We start from the raw sequence: 20231 nt of genomic DNA, 5'->3' as shown, positions 1-20231 counted from the left end.
TCTAACTGGAGCTGTAGCTGCCAGCCTACACCACAACCACAGCAACATGGGATCCAAGCTGCATCTGCGACCTACACCACGGCTCACGGCAACACTGGATCCTTCACCCACTGATCAAGGCCAGGGATCGAACCCGCAACCTCATAGTTACTAGTCAGATTCGTTAACCACTCCCACTGAGCCACGACGGGAACTCCTTGATCTACTTTTAAAAGCTTTGATGCGAGCTCAGAAGGAAACCCCTGAGTGTCGTGGGTACCACCATTCTGTTCTCTTTCTGTGCCAGACGCGAGGCATGCCGGTGAGAGGCAGTCAGCAGGGGCTGAGAGTGGGAACGGCAGAGCCAGATGTGTGTGAGGGCTGGCTCTGACCCTGGTTATTAGGTAACTGCTCTTCTGCCTTCACTTCCTCATCTGTAAAATAAGTGACAAGTCGACCTCCTATGCGGTTGTTTAGGGACTATACACATTTACAAAAAAAGGAATTAAGTACGTTTTTATATGTAAAGCAAACTATGTAGAAGTGCTGGCTTTACTACTCTTGTATGAACTTTCACAATCTATCTTGTCACACTTCAAGCAGTAGTGACAGGAGAATTCCCTAAGGGATTTTTTAACGAAGCACAGCGAAGGGTACGCACAGGGTCTGTGGCGGAAGAGAGGCAGCGCTGGATGAGATCCTCAAACGTGGTCTTCAGGACGAGGTGTTCATCTGGAATGGGTTTCTTGGTAATTTTTTCTGTTGGCAAAGACTGCACATGCTGGAAGGAATAACACCATAACATGACTGGAAATGACCAGAGGCTACTCCCACACAAAGCCCTGAATCTGCGATAAAGAGAAACCAACTTCCTTGTAGACAGGCCATTCAGAAGCAAATGAAAAACGAACATGTGCGATCACGTGGGATACGTAAAAATAAAAACCAGATCTTCAGTAGAAGACACACGCACTCTTCCTACAGCTTCTATTTTCAAAAACAGGATTGGACAGAACATCTGGCTAATTAGGGAACACAGGGTGATCCCACTGCATGGAACAGGACGGGAAGGAGAGCTGGGCAGGCAGGAAGTGAGAACAGGCGTCCGCAGAGCTGGCTGCATGCTCTGCTTGCTGGCTCATTTTCGTCTATCCTGACATTCTTCTATTCTCTGGTTTATTCTTGGAGGTTGTTAATTGGGCTGTTATCAAACTGCAAGATTAAGCCAAAGGTTAGCCTAGAAGACGCTATGATCTTACTGAATGTAGAGACGGGAAAACAAAGAAGGCATGTGCGCGTGTGCAAAGTTTCAGTGGATGTACTCATCCCACTAAACACATCAGGCAGTTACGTATCAGGCAGTGGCTGGAGCTGGTGACCCCGTATGGAAGTGACGTCACCCCCCAGACAGTTCACAGGCTAATGGAAGAGAGAGAGAGTTTTAAAATGTCATAAACGTATAGAAATAGCAGTTGTGGTTAGGGAACACTGCTGGCACCGGCAGACAGTGTGACTGAGGTTGAACTGGGGGAGGCTCTTGAAGCAGGTCCCTCCGAGGGACAGGTGGCGCTTAACCAGTTAAACACGGAGGGAGAAGCACTCCGCACAGAACACGAACACAGGAAGGATGGCGAGACAAGGGACCAAAGGGCGGTCAGGGTGGCTGGAGCCGCCACAGCAAGGAGGACCAGGAGCCCCGGGCGTCCAGACCATGTGGGAGACTCCGGTCTTCATCCTGAGAACAATGCGAAGCCATGAAGCTCTAAGCCAGGAGGAGGTACGGCCAGGTAAGAAATGGGTCTAAGTAGATGTCGGCAGATCAGTTAGAGGACCCCGCATTGCTGACTAGTGGAGAAAAGGTAGCATGGACCAGACGGGAAACACAGAGAAGGGATTCGAGAGAGATTTCAAAGCAGTATCAGGAAGATCTGGGGTCAGACTGCAAAGGCTGGTTAAAGGAAAAACCACATAAAGATGATTCCCGGGGTTCTGGCTGGATTACACAGGAAGGATTACAGTGCCGTTAACGAAACCGGGACACGCCAGCAAGACGACCAGGCTGGGAGGAGGAGTGTGAATTAGGTTTTGGATGTGTTCAGTGTGCGGGGCCTCAGAGATACCCGAGTGGGCAGGGAGCGGGATGTCACGGCCTGGGTGAACGCATACATCCACGCAGCCGCCCTCTGGATGGGAACTGAGGTTCTGGTGTAGACAGCCTGACTACCAGGCCTAAACAAAAGCGAGTGACTTTGCAAACAGCACAGACCTGCAGTCACACAAACGAACAATGCATCTTTGTAATGTAGATTCCTGCGGAAGGAAGCAAGTCCTCCCACCTCCTCCAAACACTGGGTTTTTTACAAGGCAACGTTAATATTTAGAAGTTCCTTAGGCAGAACTCTCTCTTCAAAGCAAACCATGCTATTGTGACAGATACAATCTCTGCAAATTTGACTTCCATGAGTCAAAGACAAAACAGACAGAAGAACCAGTTTAATATCTGAGCAAGAATTTGTTTCATCTTTGTATGCTGAACTGTGACCCAATCTCTTTATTTTTCATGAATAGATCAAAATGTCTTTGTACGTCTAAGTTGATTATACGGAAATCTGATTTTTTCTTCCTCATCTAGAACCCTTCCAGCTAGCTGTTCGTATGAGGAAAGCCAAGTACAGATTTATATCTCCATACAAATATATGGTTATATTATCAGCTCTTATACATACACAAGAAAAGATATAACTCATTACATTTTTATGTTATATTTTAAAGGAAAAAACTTTTGCAAACAGCTTCTGCTTAGCAACCTTAGATGCAAATACGGGGATTCAACTGATCTTAAACTGTGGCTACTCATTAGGTCAAATAAAATTACTCAATTGTTAAGTTACTGTAAACGTATACTAGTTAAGTACACAGGCCCCTTCTGAAAAGTTTTTACATGGCAATGCCAATGAAAAATAATATACGTACATGATCATTAAGCTGTCTAAACTGAAATCAATTTGAGATAATATAAGAGTATAAACTGTAAAAGTTAGCATATTAAAAAAGAAAAAACCCCCAAAAAAGACGTGTGCTGAAACAGCACCATCTCCCACTTCCACAGACTTACTGTTACCTGGATGGTATTTCCAATCGGAGCCCCAGGAGCACCTTCAACATTGGGCTTTGAAAAAGACGGAGGCATGCCCACTTGACCAAGGGGCTGCAGAATGCCGTGGAAGGGCTGGCCACCTGGAAGGTGCGGCTGTAGGAAGGAAGCTTGGCTTGACAGCGGGACTGGAGCTGAAGGCTGTTGCTGCAGCATCTGCGACTGGGGGTCGCCCAGGGGGTTCATGATCGGCGACGTGATGGGAACAGGAGGCGTAAAGTTCTCAGGCATCTTTTAAACGATGGAAATAAAAGGCACCAAGAGTAAGGAGAAAATGACAGCAACATTCCCTAAGCTTTAAATGAGAGAGGCAGGCTAGTCCTTGGTTAAATTTTCTTTCTCTCTTTAAAACCACAGAATACTTTTTAAATTGAAATTGTATGCAGAAGTCTAGCGTGAAACATGAAAGTAAAGCTAATCTGGCTAAGCGGGTTGGGAGCTCACACCTGGACCTCTCCGTTTCCCCTCTGCACTTAACTCCCACAATGGGAGCCCAAACCGCGGAATCTTTGAAAAAGGACGTCAAAGTCTGGAGAACTGCATCTGGCGGTACTGGGATCAGATATGCCAAATGTGCGTCTGTGAGTGTTTAATGTGCTTAGATGTAATACCCTTTCCTTAGACCACTAAGTGGTATCTTCTTTATAATCAATCACCCTAAAAGTATTGTAAGTTTCTGATGATCACTGACCTAAACCTGGGTTTTTTTTGCCCATTCAGTATCTCTTAATTTTATGTTCTGGCCTCTCGTTACTGTATTTGGGGGACAGAAATCACTAGGAGTATTTTTTAAAAAGTAGAAAAGCCTATTTGACAAAATAGTCCAAAATATAATTACAAATTCATGATTACAGCTGGAACCCCAAACCAAAGTAATTCCTAACAATAAATCATTTGAGAAGCCTGAATTTTTTTCCTCTCTCTGCAAGAGATCCACTGGACACGTACACCTTGTTTCCTCAGAGGGGGTACCTCCTACCACCACACTGCCGGGTCCTTGCTTTTCCTCCCCTTCACGGATTAGAAGGTGTAAGGTGAAATACGCGGATTAAGTATAAGAGTCAGAGCGCTTTGCCTCTAAAAGGAACAGCGAAGTGTGGTGTGCTTTAGGTGGCTACGTGACTGACAGGACATCTGCAGGCAACTGCAAAGACATCTTTTTCTAGTACCTTCTTCTTCTTGGGGACTCGGTTCAGAGCTGGAGGATCATTCCAACCATTCTGAGGACCTATAACAGACAATAGAGGGCGTTTTTCCTTTAGAATCCTGAGAAGAAGAAAACTCTATTGTATCCATCACATTAATACCTTCAAATTCCACCTTCACCCTGAGATAACTCTCACAAAAGTTTTGCCAACGGAGCTGCTGGGATCACTGGATCGCTGTGACCCTGGATTCTCAAACTCATTACCTCCAACAATCTCAGGGCCTTGGCTTAGAAAGCATTACTTCCTTTTAAAGTGAAAAAAAAAAATGTGCTAAATTTAAAGACAGTGAAGGCTTTATGTCTATATCGGCATATAACCTTCAAGGATCAAATAATTCTCTCCTAATAAAGAAAAAACAAATCACCCGAGTCTACTAAAAATGGCCTCTGATACATTCAACACACAAGAAAAGAAAAAAAGTAGCCACCTCCTATTTTCTCAGAGAGCAACTCAGCAAAGGCAGTCAGCATTAGCAAATCATCTGCATGCTAAAAAACACTGCTAGAAAAAGGAGCCCAACGACACAACACCAGAATGTTTTATCATCCTTGGGTGAGGACGCCCTTATTAAGTAGAAAAGGGCATTCAAATATCTGCTGTATTTTCTTAATGCCACACACACACAGATTCCAGGTTGGCAGCAAATATAAAATTAAAGTACCATCATCTTACTAAATTTCTACCCCCCAGACCTCGCAAAACCTACCACCTCAAAGTGAGAAATGGACATCAGTAGTACTCATTAAGTACCTTAATGCTTGTGTTTTTAAAGAAAAAAAGAATACAATATGCTAGAAATAAGGTAATTATTAAATCACAATATAACCATTGTATATTTTTAACCCTGTGTAGGTGTATATATAAAAGCAAAAAATTACTCTTCTTTCAATAAATTAAACATCCTTTCAGTCTTTTTACCTTTTGATTGATGTCCACAATATTAAATCACAAAACTGCTTAGCAAAGAAAATACCACGTCACAGAAATTTTTTTAAAACGAGACTTCCTAACCAGCATGTACTCATTTACCTTGATTTTTAAAATAGAATTAAGTTTCTACAAGAGAATGCCAAATGAGCCTCAAAACACTCAAGAGCTAATCACAAAACATGAAACTACACGCTGCTCTCTGCTTAACAAATTCTTGAAAGTTCTGAGACCAGTCATTCAGCTCTTTCCCATTGCCTTCTAATCTCTCTCACATCTACGACAATCTTGGAACGGCCTTGTCTTTAGGTGGATATGAAACAGACAACTTTTATGATTTAAGATCATTGTGTCACTATGTTATTAATTCAATCAGTTCTAAGATTTGATTCAATTAAGAAGCCAAATTTTAAAAATTATACTGATCAGATTTAGGATGTCATCAGCTTTCAAGTTCACATGCGTAATTGTCAATGTCCATTCATTAATTATTCAACGATTCAAAGATTTCCAAAGGTACATTCTGTAACCAATTCACCTTCCAACACAGAGGCCTGGTCTGGCATAGACTGACTTTCTGCAGACAAAATGTAAAAGTCACTGAAACAATATTACCATCAAAGACATTCTAAATTCTACTCATTTTATAATTGTTTCTTCTGCCTTCATCAACCCCAAGAAAGAACTAATTTTATGAGAATAAAACTCACTTTTTAATCAAGTCATGTGAAATGGCTTCTACCTAATTAAGAAAGTAATCAGTTTGTGGGCAAAGCTAATTCATTTACATTGTGTCAGATCCCATTAACGCAGACGTTTCTCTGTCCCTTATTGCGCCTGGTGTCTCTTCTAGGAGAAAATCTCACTCTCTCCTATTTAACACTATGTCCTAATTGCTTGTGCAGGTGGTTTTTCTATTATTTGATCAACGAAGCTCAGTAATATCACGGAACAGGAGAGCGGAGAGTCTTTCTAACCTAAGTGTGTCCATTCTAGTGTTATTTAGAGCCAGGAATTCAAATCAGTTGAGGATCTTATAAAAATGCAGGTTCTAGTCCACTGGGTACCGCACTCGGCCTGAGGCTCTGCCGCTTCAGCCAGCTCCTAGGTAAGGCCAATGCTGCTGGTCACAACCTCTGGCAGCAGCAGGGTTTCAAAGAGAAATGGGAGGACTTCTGCACGGCCATGCAGACTTCAGGACGGCATGTGTTGAAGACATGAAGCGTGTGAGACAGTCTCACCAGTGGCCGCAGTGCCCCTTTACTGCTGGATGTGGAAGGCCCCAAGGGTCTGCAGCCTGGATTAACTGTGATTTCTGTGTTGACCCCGTGAACAGGAGCATACATGGGAACAAGCTCAGTAAATACGTAACCACTGCCTGGGGTCTTTTCTGTAAGAACATACAGATTTGCAGGCAGCTTAGCACGAGCCTCCCACAAAGGGCTACTTTACTTCTAAGAACTGAAGTTTCTGGCAGTGGTCAAGAGGAAAGAAGGCTGAAAACTAACACGGCAATTTCAAAATTTCAGATATTCAAGGTTGGGCCAGACCGAGCCTCCAATCAAAAGCAAGCAGTGGAGGAGTTCCCTTCATGGCTCAGCGGAAACGAACCCAGCTAAGATCCACGAGGACATGGGTTTGATTCCTGGCCTCGCTCAGTGGGTTAAGGATCCACCATTGCCATGAGCTGTGGTCTAGGTCACAGATGCAGCTCAGATCCCTCGTTGCTGTGGCTGTGGCGTAGGCCAGCAGCTGTAGCTCCGATCTGACCCCTAGCCTGGGAACCTCCACAGGCTGTGGGTGCAGCCCTAAAAAAAAAAAAAAAACAAAAACAAAAAAGCATGCTGTGGAGGTACATATATATGTATACACAAGTTATAAGAATTCAACTATCTTTACTTGGGGAGAGAGGAATCAGGAGAATACAACAATTAATTGATGAGTTCAGTTTAGTTCTACTCAAGAAGCACACGTCCCAGAGAAACTGGGGCAGGAGAGGTAATTCTACAGTTTGAAATCTCACCGTGTGGAGCTTACGGATGGAGGTTTTCCATAAAATGTGGCTCCTACTCACAAGAGCCAAAAACGTCCACGTGCAGATGAATATGGAGAAACCAAATGTGGTATGAACCTTCAGTGGAATATTATTCAGCTTTAAAATGGAAATTCTGCTACATGCTACAACACAAATCTTAAAGAGAGTTGAAACAGCCCGTTACAAGAGGACAAAACTGTATGACTCTCTAAGAGGTGCCTAGAATACATATATAGAAGCAGAAAGTAGACCAGTGGTTACCAGGAGCTGGGGAAAAATTGGGAGGTTTTTTTTTTTTTGGTTTCTGCAGCCCGTGGCATACAGAAGTTCCTGGGCCAGGGACCGAACCTGTGCCACAACATGGACAATGCTTAATCCTTAAGCCACCAGGGGACTCTGAAAATGAGGAGTTTTTAATGGCTATATAATTTCAGCATTGAATGATGAAAAGGTTCTGTAGTTAGTGGTGATGATTGTACAACAATGTAAATATACTTAATGTCACTGAAAAATGGTTAAAATGATAAATTACATATATATTTTACATTAAAAAATTTTAATTCATGCATACATACACATATGTATATAAAGGGAATAAACAAACCTAAACTATTAGTGGTTATATTATTCCTCTGCTGGATAATTCTGATTATAGACTGAATAGGTACTCATTAAGAATTTACTGAATTAATGTCTTGGTGATTGCAACATTCGTTTTTCTGAGCAGTGGGCACATAATTTTGTGATTCACTAATAGTCAGAGGGTTTGAAAATCCTGGTGTATGTCAAGAAAAATCCACCAGACAAGTAAAATTTCCAAGTCCTACAGAAAACCATGACATAATCGAAGACACAGCAGAACAAGGATAAAACTCTGAGTCACAATTATCTGCATAACCTAAGTAAAATGTTTAGGAGATCAAAAAATAAAGTAAGGAAAAGCTCTAATTGTTAATTAAAACACAGGGATTACTAACATGCAAGAGGTAACAAGGCAACTAGCAGAGTGCATGCTGAGTATTGAAAAAGGCACGGCCTCTTCCTCCTATATCAGTTACTCTGCTTCTCAGCCAGGTTAGAACTCTGCTACTTCGTACGTAAGCCAAGACTTCATCTCAGAGCCAAGCGCACTTCTGCTTAAGGAGAAAAAATTACCATGCAAATATTTAACTGAGATGATGAAGTTCCAGCCCTGACAGCTATTTTTACCCCATCCATCCAGACTCGACTACCTGGTGAGGAAGGATGAGCCTGGGCTCGGAAGGCCCAGAGCCCTGCGCCTGCATCTCCTCCCGGAGACCATCAGCGTGCAATCGCAAGAGCCTTACCCAACCCTGGGAAACTCAAGCTTCCCCACGGCAATTTAAAAAAATAATAACTATTCCTATTTCTCATGGTTATGAGAAATAAGAAAATATATGGCAAATGCTGGGACATGTCTACTGCAGGTTCAATAAACGGTAATTCCCTTCCTACTTCCCTGCACCACCTCTTCTATGGGGGTTACCTGAACCTGTCTTTCACTCAAGAACTCTACTCCCCAACTGTTCAGAGTGCATCTGTTTTTATTTTTATTTTTTTGTCTTTTGTCTTTTTAGGGCTGCACCGGTGGCATACGGGGGTTCCCAGGCTAGGGGTCGAATCGGAGCTGTAGCCGCCAGCCTACACCACAGCTCACGGCACTGAGCGAGGCCGGGGATTGAACCCACAACCTCATGGTTCCTAGTCGGATTCGTTAACCACTGAGCCACGATGAGGACTCCAGAGTGGAACTGTTTTTAAAAGGTAATTTTTGTTTGTTTTTGGCTACCTGTTCCTCCACACCACCCCCAGCATATGGAGTCCCCAGGCCAGGGATCAGATCCAAGCCACAGCTGCGACCTATATGGCAACTGTGGCAACACCAAACCGTTTAACCCACTGTGCCGGGCCAGGAGTCAAACCTGTGTCCTGGCACTGCAGAGACACTGCTGAGTCTGCTGCACCACACGGAAACTCATAAGAGGTGTTTTAAACTCTACGATTGAACTCGCGCTCCTCTCTAAACCTCAGCCTATTGAATCGTCTGTACTGAACGTTATATAAACTTTACTTGGGCCGTAAAACGTGACCTGCTGTGTGTGCGTGAGAGGGAGACGTTTTGGTACTGCGGCCTTTGATCTTCTACACTAAAGACAGGAGGAGGTAAGGGGTAACTCTGGATCCATATGCCTATTAGAAAAGCCTGCTCCTCAGGAAATCCTAGTTTCTACGTGGCTTTAGTATCTGGAGAAAAGCAGCCTCACTCCTGTTTTGCCTCTTCAGTTCAAAACCATCGATTATATTCTGAAAGGGAAACAATTTTCAAATACCAAAAGGCACAGAACTTTAATTTTGAGTGGGACTTCTGCATAATCACAGCTGACTTTGTAGTCACTGTCCCTAAATGCTTTCAACGTGTTCAGGCATTCAAGCCTCTTCACAAGCTTCTGAGCACATACTACGGTCATCAGTATGAAGAAACGGATGCTTACAATTAGGTCACTTATTCAAGGTCCCATAACTACAAAGGAGTGAAGCTGGGATACATACAAGCAAGGAAATCTGATTCCAAGGCCTCCATTCTCAACCACTATCTTCGTGGTTCTCAATCCTGACTCACTGACCTTACTTTTTGCATGGTTTTTATTTTTTCCATTACAGCTGGTTTACAGTGTTCTGTCAATTTTCTACCGTACAGCAAGGTGACACATATATACCTCTTTATTCTCACACTACCATGCTCCATCATAAACGACTAGATATAGTTCCCAGTGCTACACAGCAGATCTTTTTTATAACACATATTTTGGAGGGCCCGTTCACAGTTCCAAAAGGAAATAAGATGATATAACCTACTCCTAAAAAATTAATATAATGCTCTAACTTAACATGATAAAAAGAATTTATAAAACGTGTATTTTCCTATAAAAATAATTTTGAATTATGATTTTAATTAGAAAATTTCAGGTAGAACTAAACTACCAAAAATAAAGACACCTAGAGATTTCTAAAATGTTTGAGAGCGTGGTATTGCCCTAATGCAGAATCAGAGCACTCCTCTAGAGGGGCTTTCTGCTGTCTTAGAGATTCTGTCAGAGCTGTGTTGTCTCACTTTTTCCCCTTCAATATACACATTGAGATTCTCCACCTTTACAAACAGATTACAAAATCTGTACCTTATTAAGATCCTGCACTGTTTAATCTCCATGAGTGAATTTAAGGAATAATTTTAAAAACTGAAAACTCAGGAAAAACATAGAGCATAGTTCTGCTCTAGTAAAGAAATCTGTGTCAACGAAATCTAGTTTCAACTACCACTTACCTTACCAACTAATTTCTTACCACTGATTTGATTTGGCAAATGATACACTCCTGCCCTTTCAAAGCCCTAAAGCTTTCCTCATTTAGCAACTAAAACTCATGATGGGAAAAATCACACTTTAGAATTTGCTATAAACATTCAATCAATACCTCACATCACCCAGCTTATAGTCAGAAACAATTCCTTTCCATCTACCCATGTGATCATGATAAAAACAAAGGAGGAGCCAAACCAAACCCCTTTTAAGCGCAGACCTGTTCTTTGGGATGCAGGCAGCTCACTGGCAGCAGGCAGTGTACCTGTTGTTCCAGGAGGCAGTGCATAAGCTGAAGATGACGGTGGAGCTCCTGGCCCGCCATGCTGGAAGGATGCTCCAGAGGAAGGGGGCAGAGGGAAAGAGGCAGTAGGGCTGGAGGTAGGTGGAGAGGCCTGGTGCTGGGCTGTGTACAGCTGAGACTGCCCAGGATAGGAGGAAGCGGAAGATATGTAAGGGGTGTTAGGGTAAGTGTTTGAAGCTGAAGGAGCAACAGGCTGCTGAGGTCGATACATTGCTGACCCCCCTGTTCCGAGGGAATACTGCTGGGCTGGCTGATAAGCTACACCAAGGAGAAGAAACAGAAATATTAATTAGTTACACATTTATTCTGACAGAAAAACAGGAAAAAAAAAAAAAAAGGTTCTCTTACTCTATGGAAATTACTTTCATTCTTCTAATCAGTTACAACCAAACATCACCTATTAAATACATTCTGCTTTTGATACATCAGATGCTCTAACTATCCCAAAAGCCACTTGGCTGAGTATCTGAACCCTGCCATCTCCAGACTGCTGCTGGCTATGAACACCTTTGGGTCATCAGACCCAAGAACTGTAAGACTGACCCTTTTCTGAGCCTTCCTGTTGATGTGAAGAGACTGCAGTGATACCTACGAGCCGCCCATGGAACCACACAAGAATTACACATCCAAGGCACTCCCCTTTTCAGGCAGAGAGCAGGGAGCCTAGCGGCAGCTCCAGACCTCCTCCACCACAGCCGCCGGAGAGCACTCGTACCAATCAGCCCGCTTCTCCAATGCCTGTTAAAGCATCTGTTACTCGCTTTGAGCACGGTTCCAGATTAACGGGCAACTTCTGATGATCTCTGACAAGACAATTACTCTATTTCTCACGGGAAACAAAGCTGGTTAGGCAGGTATCAGGCCGCCAAATCATGTTTTAGTGCAAAGACCTGAACCCAGATACCAGGTCCTCTTGTGTGAGCAGAGGCAGAGAGGGAATGCACTCATTCCACTCTGAGGACAGCCCTTCTCTTCTCTTGTCTCAAGAGAAGACATCCTCTTGTCTTTGCAATGGTTGTTCAGTCATATAATTTTCCCCTCTGAGAGTTTTATTTTTGCCCATTGAAAATTTTACCATAGTAGTGATGTTTTACTTTCCACGTATAAATATTTTCTAAAAAAAGTGAAAGCCAACAGAGGAAGCATCATTATACACTTGTCAAAAATCATAGACCGCAACACCAGGAGGGAACCCGAAAGTAGACGGCTTTGGCTGATGCAAAGACGTGTCGGTGGGGCGCCGCCTCTGACAGGCGGATCCCTGGGGGCAGGACGCCCGTGCTGGGGAGGCTGCGCATGGAGCCGGGAGGCAAACGCAAACTCTCTGTACTTCCCACTCCCTTTTGCTGTGAACCTAAAGCGACTCTAAAAAGTCATCGATTTCTTAAGGAAAAAAAAATCATAAAGACAACAAATGTCCCTTGGAACTGTTTTTTTCCAAAGATGGTTAGTGTCATCTTGCCTGAAGGAAAAGAACATGTATTAAATAATTTCTTCAATTCCATTTTTCTCTACCAAGACCATGGGACACGTGCCTCTTTAACAGGCCTCAGGGAAGGCCCAGGAGCGGGGCCACCTGCTCTGGATGCACCGACACGGGAGCCGTTTCCTCGCAGGCTGCACCCCCCCCCTCGACCCCCGGGAAAAGCATGTTTCTCCGCAGCAGGGACTCGAGTCCTACACAGAGTGGTTCTCCCTAAACTTGCTACGGCTGAAGCCATCCCGGCTTTGGAGCGTCAGAGGAAACAGTCCCTACGTGGGTAAGACCCGGGGCTGTGCCAGCACTTGAGGGCCCGCTACTTACGCTGCGGCTGTGGATAAGGTGGTACCTGCGTGTGCACGTGACCCAGGGGCGTGGGCGCGCCAGCGTTTGGATGACCGCTTCCATGCATTACGAAGGCCGGAGGAGGAGGATTTTCTCCCTAGGAAACGAGAACATGGTAAAAAGGAGGACGGCATCTGAAACCAAGACTCTTTCCAGATGGGTTTACAGTCTTCAAGCGAAATGCAAGAAGAAACCCTTGTGTGAAAAACACTGCATTGTGTGCATTCTGTCACCCTTAGAACGCATTTTCGGAGCAACACATTCTGTGTGATTTAAAGATGAGACAGGTCCAAGCCAGTCACTGCCCTGAACGGCAAGAGATGCTAACAGCCGCATAAAAGAGTGTCTATGAGAGTTACAAGCCCAAGATTTTCCATCTCTACTAAATTCTACCCGCAACTAATGCTTCGGAAATATACATATAAATGCCACAAGGGATTTTTTCTTCTCTGCAATGCTTAAAAAAAAAGAAAGAAAGAAAAAAGAAAAATTTTCTGTGAAATCAGATTTAAAACATCAACAGAACCCTGGCTGATGTTTTTCTAGTTCATGTTAACTTAGAACTGCAAAAGAGGAGGAAAGGGACAAGAAAATAAATTAATTGTGCTAAAAAACTGCTTCTTGCATCCTGAAAGCTTTAATATGCAATAAGCAGAGAGAGAGATGGGAGGAGGAACCTCAGGGAGGTGGGCAGAGAATACAGAGCTCTACACATTTAGGTGAGCAGAATTCTGCTCAAAGACGAATAATGAAGGATATACCTGTGTGTCAGAGGGAGAGGCTGCAGGTGGATGGCTGGGAAGGGCGGTAGGAGTTTTGTTACTCCAGGTAGTGACAGTGGGGGCAATTCTAACCTGAATTGAACAAAGAAATACCAATCACAGAAAATAAAATATAAAAATGTTAAAAGAGGAAGAAAAAAAAAAAAACACAAAAAACCTTAAAGGCGTTAATAGTCAGATGCAAAGCAAAAACTAAGAGCACCGAGAGAGCATTCATTAGTCAGGCAACTGCTTTCAAGGTAGCTGGGATTCCAAGAGAAAAACACACATTCACCACAAAACAGGGGGAGGGAGGCAGCAGCAAAATCGATATGAAAACTAAATCAAAGCACAAAGAACAATGCCATTCGTGTGTCAAGAATAAGTGGGAAAAGGCAGGTTCTCTAAGGAGGGAAGGAAAGGAGACATTCCAGAAAAAAAAGGGGGGGGTAATAAAGTAAAAAAGTGATTGTGAAGCATTAATTGTTTTCATGCTATTAAATCAGTACACTTATTGCGATAAACTCCCTTTTCTGGATTTCACCAGAGCCACAAAAATCATGTTGGTCCCATTTGAGGCTTAGAATCAGAGCATTTGAAAGATCATCCAGTCTAATCCTCACCCTTTACCACTGAGAAAACCAAGGCCCGGAGAAACACAGGGGCTGTTGGGGCCACCCGACCCGCTGGCGACGGAGCTAGGGCTGCGTCCTAGCCAGTGCTTGCTACACTACACTAGGTTGCTTGCCCTGGCAGAGTCCAGAAGTTTTCCAAAAAATTTCTGAAGCCATCAAAATACTTTTTGTCAAGTAAGTATCTGTAGAAACTTCAACAGAGGAACAATTAATGGCAAAGATGTGGCGGTCACAGTACACGTGGAACTCCTACTGCTGTGGCCTCCTTTTTGTCTTTTTACTCCTGATTGTGAACATACCTTGAAAACCACAAGCCACCGTCTCATTCAGCACATCATCAGCTTCAATCAAGAAAATCACTGCAGGGAGTTCCCGTCGTGGCGCAGCGGAAACAAATCCGACTAGGAACCATGAGGTCGCAGGTTCAATCCCTGGCCTTGCTCAGTGGGTTAAGGATCTGGCGTTGCCGTGAGCTGTGGTGTAGGTCACAGATGCGGCTCGGATCCCGCGTTGCTGTGGCTGTGGTGTAGGCCGGCGGCTACAGCTCCAATTCGACCCCTAGCCTGGGAACCTCCATATGCCGCAGGAGTGGCCCTGAAAAAAGACAAGAAAAAAAGAAAAAAGAAAATCACAGCTTCATCTATGACTGAATTTTATTTCCTTTTCTTAAAAGTATGAGACTGCTAAGTCTAAGTAAACAAAAACTCTTTCAAGGTTTTCACACTTTCCTGAAAGACAGATAAACCCAAGGACATAAGGCGTAAAGTCTCTCCTGCCAGCGTAGAGGACGCCTCACTCCAGGGCCGAGACAGCGAGGTCAGACTCAAGATGCTGAGCTCGGAGCTCTAGTCCCGTTAACCATTAACTCGCCCAGATGCTGAGAAACTCCAGCTCTGTCTGAAAACTCTGGTTAGTCCCCTGACCACCTCGGTTTTCCCAGCCATCACCTGCCTTGCCCTGCCTATGTATGTCACAGACTCTCCAAGTCCAGCGCAATGGCCACGAGAGCTGGGAAGTGCAAGTTTGGTATACCAACATACCCTCAAAAGGGAGAAAAAAGACAGGCACTTAACATCATATGTCCAAAGAATAAAAAATAAAACAAAGCAGAGAGTACTTTGTTACAATTATATTCAATTGTAATCTATTCTGATTAAGTAGCAATCGAAAGTACAATAGACAAAGGAGCTTTTTTTTTTTTTTTTTAGTTTTTCATGGCTTTATGTTTACTTTTGCTAAACGAAAATGTAAAAACATCTCTGTCGGAGTTCATCGTGGCGCAGTGGAAACAAATCCGACTACGAACCATGAGGTTAGGGGTTCAATCCCTGGCCTCAGTGAGTTAAGGATCCTGGTGTTGTCATGAGCTGTGGTCCCAGACGTGGCTCGGATCTGGCATTGCTGAGGCTGTGGTGTAGGCCAGAGGCTACAGCTTCAATTAGACCCCAGCCTGGGACCCTCCATATGCCACAGGTGTGACCCTCCAAAAGACAAAAGATAAAAAAAAAAACAAAACCAGGAGTTCCTGTCGTGGCGCAGTGGTTAACGAATCCGACTAGGAACCATGAGGTTGCAGGTTCGATCCCTGCCCTTGCTCAGTGGGTTAAGGACCTGGCGTTGCCGTGAGCTGTGGTGTAGGTTGCAGACACGGCTCGGATCCCGCGTTGCTGTGGCTCTGGCGTAGGCTGGTGGCTACAGCTCCGATTCGACCCCTAGCCTGGGAACCTCCATATGCCGTGGGAGTGGCCCAAAGAAATAGCAAAGAGACAAAAAAAAACCAAAACAAAACAAAAAAACAGAACAACCCTCTCTGGTCAATTCTATCAGTAATGTATTCTATTCTAAAATGGGCAGAGTAGCTGTTAACTTTGTTATCAGTCAAAACCATTGATTACTTACAAAAAGATAGTTTTCAGGAAGGTTATCTGCTGGTCTGGAAATGTAAGCTTCTACATGAAATAGTAAAAGATGATAAGAGGCCACATTTTATGCCCCTAACCATTTGGTAATTTTTTTTTTTTTTTTTTGGCTGCATCTGTGGCCTGTGGAAGTTCCTGGGCCAGGGATCAAACCCAGGCCACAACAGTGACCCAACTCTGCAGTGACAAACTGGATCCATAACCCTCTGTGCCACAAGACAATTGCCATGTGGTAATTTAAATTTCATAAATAGATAAATTAATTAAAAATTATTTAATCATCTTCACATTTCCCATAACCTACAACTTCATAAAGCTTTGATCATTCGCTTTTCTCTAATATCCAAGTTGTCCAAAAAAAAATTTGTATTCTGGATACTCTTTATTGTGCTGAAACAGAAGGCATAGTAAACCTGTACTAATGATTCAGAAAATACTTGAGCACTTTTTAAAAAGAAACCAAATGAGCCATAAAATTGTTTCCACTATTTTACCTACAGTTTGTTGGATGAATCACTGTAGAAATTTTAACAACAGATGTACACTGTGTAATATAACTTGAGAGATGGAGAAATAAGAAATCTCCCTAGACAGCTTAAACTCATTTATATCTACTTTGTAATCTCTTTGACAGATTCCCCCCCACTTTTTTTTTTTTTTTTTTTTTTTTGGCTGCATCTGCAGCGTACACAAGTTCCCAGGTCGGGGACTGAATCTGAGCCGAAGCAGTGACAGTGCCAAATCCTTAACCCACTGGGCCACCAGGGAACTTCTAAGGGGATACTTTTTTTTTGGCTGCACCCCATGGCACATGTAAGTTCCTGATCCCATGTCACAGCAGCAACCCAAGGCGTTGCAGCAACAATGCCAGATCCTTAACCCACTGTGCCACAAGAGATGCTTTTTAAAAAAACAGATCACAGTGTGCTACTTTTAAGAATATAAAAACTACAATCATTAAAACAGTATATTGTCTAGTTTTATCACAAGTCTCTTACCCAACAAACTAAAACCACCAATTTGCATAGAAAAGTATTTGAATAGAAAAGTGTTCCTACTTTCATCTGGACCCTATCACTCACATGGGGATAATATTGTTGAGCTGGAACTCTTGGCATCTGTGTGTGGCCAGCAACTGGTCCAGGCCTGCCCTTGGGCAGCTGCTGCCTCTCATAAGGACTTTTCGGTGACTCCTGGTGTCCGGGTGCAGGATCTCCCTGTGCTCTGCAAAGTCGGTCACGAAGCTGCACGATATTTGGCTGTAAGAAGCAGTGGAAGAGAGCAAAGCACTGTTAAAGTTCACCTCACGATATACGACAGCACGCTGACCTTCTCAAAGGTACGACTGATCCTCATGTGACTTTGCTCACGTGCTGCGTATCACACCACAGCCCTTGGTACTCCAGGGTCCGCCATCACGGTTCCTAGTACTCAAGACGGACACCGCAGGTCCACTACGTACAACGTCCCTTGGGATGTAGCTGAGGCAGGCGTACAGACCACGCCCACCACACAGTCGTGTGCACAAGATCAATGCCGCTCATCGTCGCTGCTCTTGTGCTGTTTTCTTTCAGTTAAGCCATGCTCACAAATCACAAAAGCAGGTGAAAAAAATGTCATTTTGTCTCTTTGTAGGGAAAGAAGGCTCCAAAAGAGAATCAACTGCTAAAGATGGCAAAGGAAGAATGACGGTGATCTAAGAAAAAGATGAAAATTAGTTTAGGGAGTTCCCGTCGTGGCGCAGTGGTTAACTAGGAATCCCATCAGGAACCATGAGGTGGGTGGGTTCGATCCCTGGCCTCACTCAGTGGGTTAAGGATCCGGCGTTGCCCGTGAGCTGTGGTGTAGATCACAGACGGGGCTCGGATCCCTGTTGCTGTGGCTGTGGGGTAGGTCGGCAGCTATAGCTCTGATTGGACCGCTAGCCTGGGAACCTCCATATGCTGTGGGTGCGGCCCTAAAATGACAAAAGACAAAAAAAAAATTATACATCTCTATAAATTCATTAAAGGTTTAAAGACGTCGTGTCAACTCTGTAGGCATACTTAGCTAAACTTGCCTTTATGGGGAACTATCTACCATAACGATATCATGAAGTCTCGGCAATATTCCCCAGAAAATACTGAGGGTCTACCGAGACCTACAGGAGGAAGTAACATTAAAATTATCATTTTTTTCCCATAAGAACTGTTCTTTAAAAAACTGGGAAAAAAGCATGAAGAATAATGGATAGAATGTATGCAATTATAAACAATATTAAATACAGAGTTTAATTCTATAGAGGCCAGAAGATCTAAAGGTCTTAGCTTAAGTGAGTCTTAAGATTAAGGATCTTACACCTCAATATGATAATGAGACGTTATTAAGCAAAAAATCTTACAAAACTGTTATGCCAAAGTCATTGGAAAGACTTTGTTTCTATTTTTAGAAAGGTGGGAGCTGGATCCTCGATGTAAGAGCATACACACCAGCTAGAGTCATACCTCCCTCCATGGCCTGGGCCACAGATGTATTTTTACTCAGTGAAATTTACTGATAATTCCCCAGAACAGATGAACTACTGGGGACGATTAATCGACCAGAAGCAGAATAAAGTTTAGAATGAAAAGTAGAGAAATAAAGTTCAAAATTAGGCTCCAGCAGATAGACAATGAAGACGGAAAGAGCCCACTTGAGGAGGCCTCCGCACGCCCCAGCCTGACTTCCAGCCAGACCCCGTTGCTGGTTTGGATCTCTCCCCGTGCTCCCACCAACCCCCTTTGTGTTCTGCCACTGTGGAGTGCCCCGTTTACCTCTGCTGTCACGCTGACTTTTGCAGTCTTATTCATTAACACACATTCAGTCGCTTACTGACTTGACAGGAGTATCACAAAAAAGCCCGATTGACTGCACACCAAATAAGGACGCGGAACTGGGAATGTCCTGCAGTTCTCTCTGCCCTGAACACGTCCTGCGAGTCTGTTCGGGTTTCCTACTGAGTGCTGTCTACGGAACCCACCTCTCTCAGGCACGAAAAGAAGAGACACGGTCAGTTCGAATTACCTGGTTGGTGTTCTCAGGAAGGAAAGCCAAGGCCGCAGCAATACTGCCCTGGGCTGCCAACAGGCTGGCATACTGACTCATCTTCTCGGCCAGAAGGACTCCTACAGCATTGGTGTCCACGGCTTGGGTGAGCTGCACCGCTCTTCGCAGGATGACGACTTTCTCAATCAGATCCTAAATGAGAAAAAGACAGGAGCGTGAAGGCGACTGGCCAGTGATACCCAGATGTGCTCTGAGAGGAAGCAGGGAGAGAGAAGGAGCTACGGAGATCCCCAAAGCCGACTGGACACGCAGCACCGCCTATCACCACGCCCAAAGGTCCTGAACAGCCGACCTCCGTTTAGGCAAAACTTAAAACCAAGAAGGCTAAAGCATCTTCTCCTAAACATCCGTCAATAGCCAGATACTTGTCTTGTGACCTAAAACAGGCAAAAATCCAAAGCCAGAGTGACGGGCGGATGTCTGAAGGCAGAAACGGGGGTCCAGCAGGTGTAAGAGGAAACATTACATGGTGTATACTATAAAAATAGTACTACCAAAAAACAGTACTACGATGGTGGTGTTTCCTATATAACCGAGGAAAACTTCATAGCCCTTCAGCTTAGAATAGTCTACGGCTTAGAAATCAATTTTTCCTAGGTTATATAAATACCAAACAGGCTTGGTGTTTCAACCCAAAGTTTCTCATATTACTCTTCACTACCTATCCTCTCAGCCACGGGGCGCTGTGCTTCAGGTATAAAGGAGAAACGTATCCCATCCGCCCTTCATAAACACACCAACTCGGAAGCGTGAAACAAGTGTTTTCTCTCAGAAGCTCTTAGAAGGAAAACCTTGATTCCTACAAGATTTTTGGTTTCAACAGTGATCTTTAAAACAACAACCCTATTGAGAAGATCTCTTCGTAGAGAGAAAAAGAAATATTAAAATGAAATTTCTCGATTTTTTTTTTAGGGCTGCACCTGCAACATATGGAGGTTTCCACGCTAGGGGTCTAATTGAAGCTGGGGCCGCTGGCCCATGCCAGAGCCACAGCAACGCGGGATCCAAGCCTCGTCTGTGACC

At 43.9% G+C, this 20231-nt stretch overlaps 1 protein-coding gene across 50 annotated transcripts in view; it reads right to left on the bottom strand.

The window, feature by feature from the left end:
* SEC31A (SEC31 homolog A, COPII coat complex component) overlaps positions 1-20231 on the bottom strand; it is a 62361-nt gene that overhangs the window by 4728 nt on the left and 37402 nt on the right. For 9 of the 50 annotated variants that reach the window (XM_084973538.1, XM_084973544.1, XM_084973547.1 and 6 more), the window contains 8 exons: positions 19167-19340; positions 17207-17383; positions 13571-13663; positions 12789-12906; positions 10901-11242; positions 4303-4361; positions 3101-3364; positions 641-760 (listed from right to left, as the gene is read on the bottom strand). In XM_084973538.1, the coding sequence (XP_084829664.1) occupies positions 641-760; positions 3101-3364; positions 4303-4361; positions 10901-11242; positions 12789-12906; positions 13571-13663; positions 17207-17383; positions 19167-19340 (1347 nt within the window). Of the gene's footprint in view, positions 1-640; positions 761-3100; positions 3365-4302; positions 4362-5806; positions 5846-10900; positions 11243-12788; positions 12907-13570; positions 13664-17206; positions 17384-19166; positions 19341-20231 lie in introns of all 50 variants that reach the window. The other 41 variants (XM_084973541.1, XM_084973550.1, XM_084973540.1 and 38 more) reach the window with 7 other exon arrangements.

Source organism: Sus scrofa, chromosome 8 (assembly GCF_054392235.1).
Source record: "Sus scrofa isolate SSC_HxYL_T2T_F1_AM1 chromosome 8, Sscrofa_HxYL_maternal_Yorkshire_Landrace_v2.0, whole genome shotgun sequence".
Classification (NCBI taxonomy): Eukaryota; Metazoa; Chordata; class Mammalia; order Artiodactyla; family Suidae; genus Sus; species Sus scrofa.
Note: the sequence above shows the minus strand (reverse complement) of the source record. Positions and strands in the feature narration are given on the sequence as shown.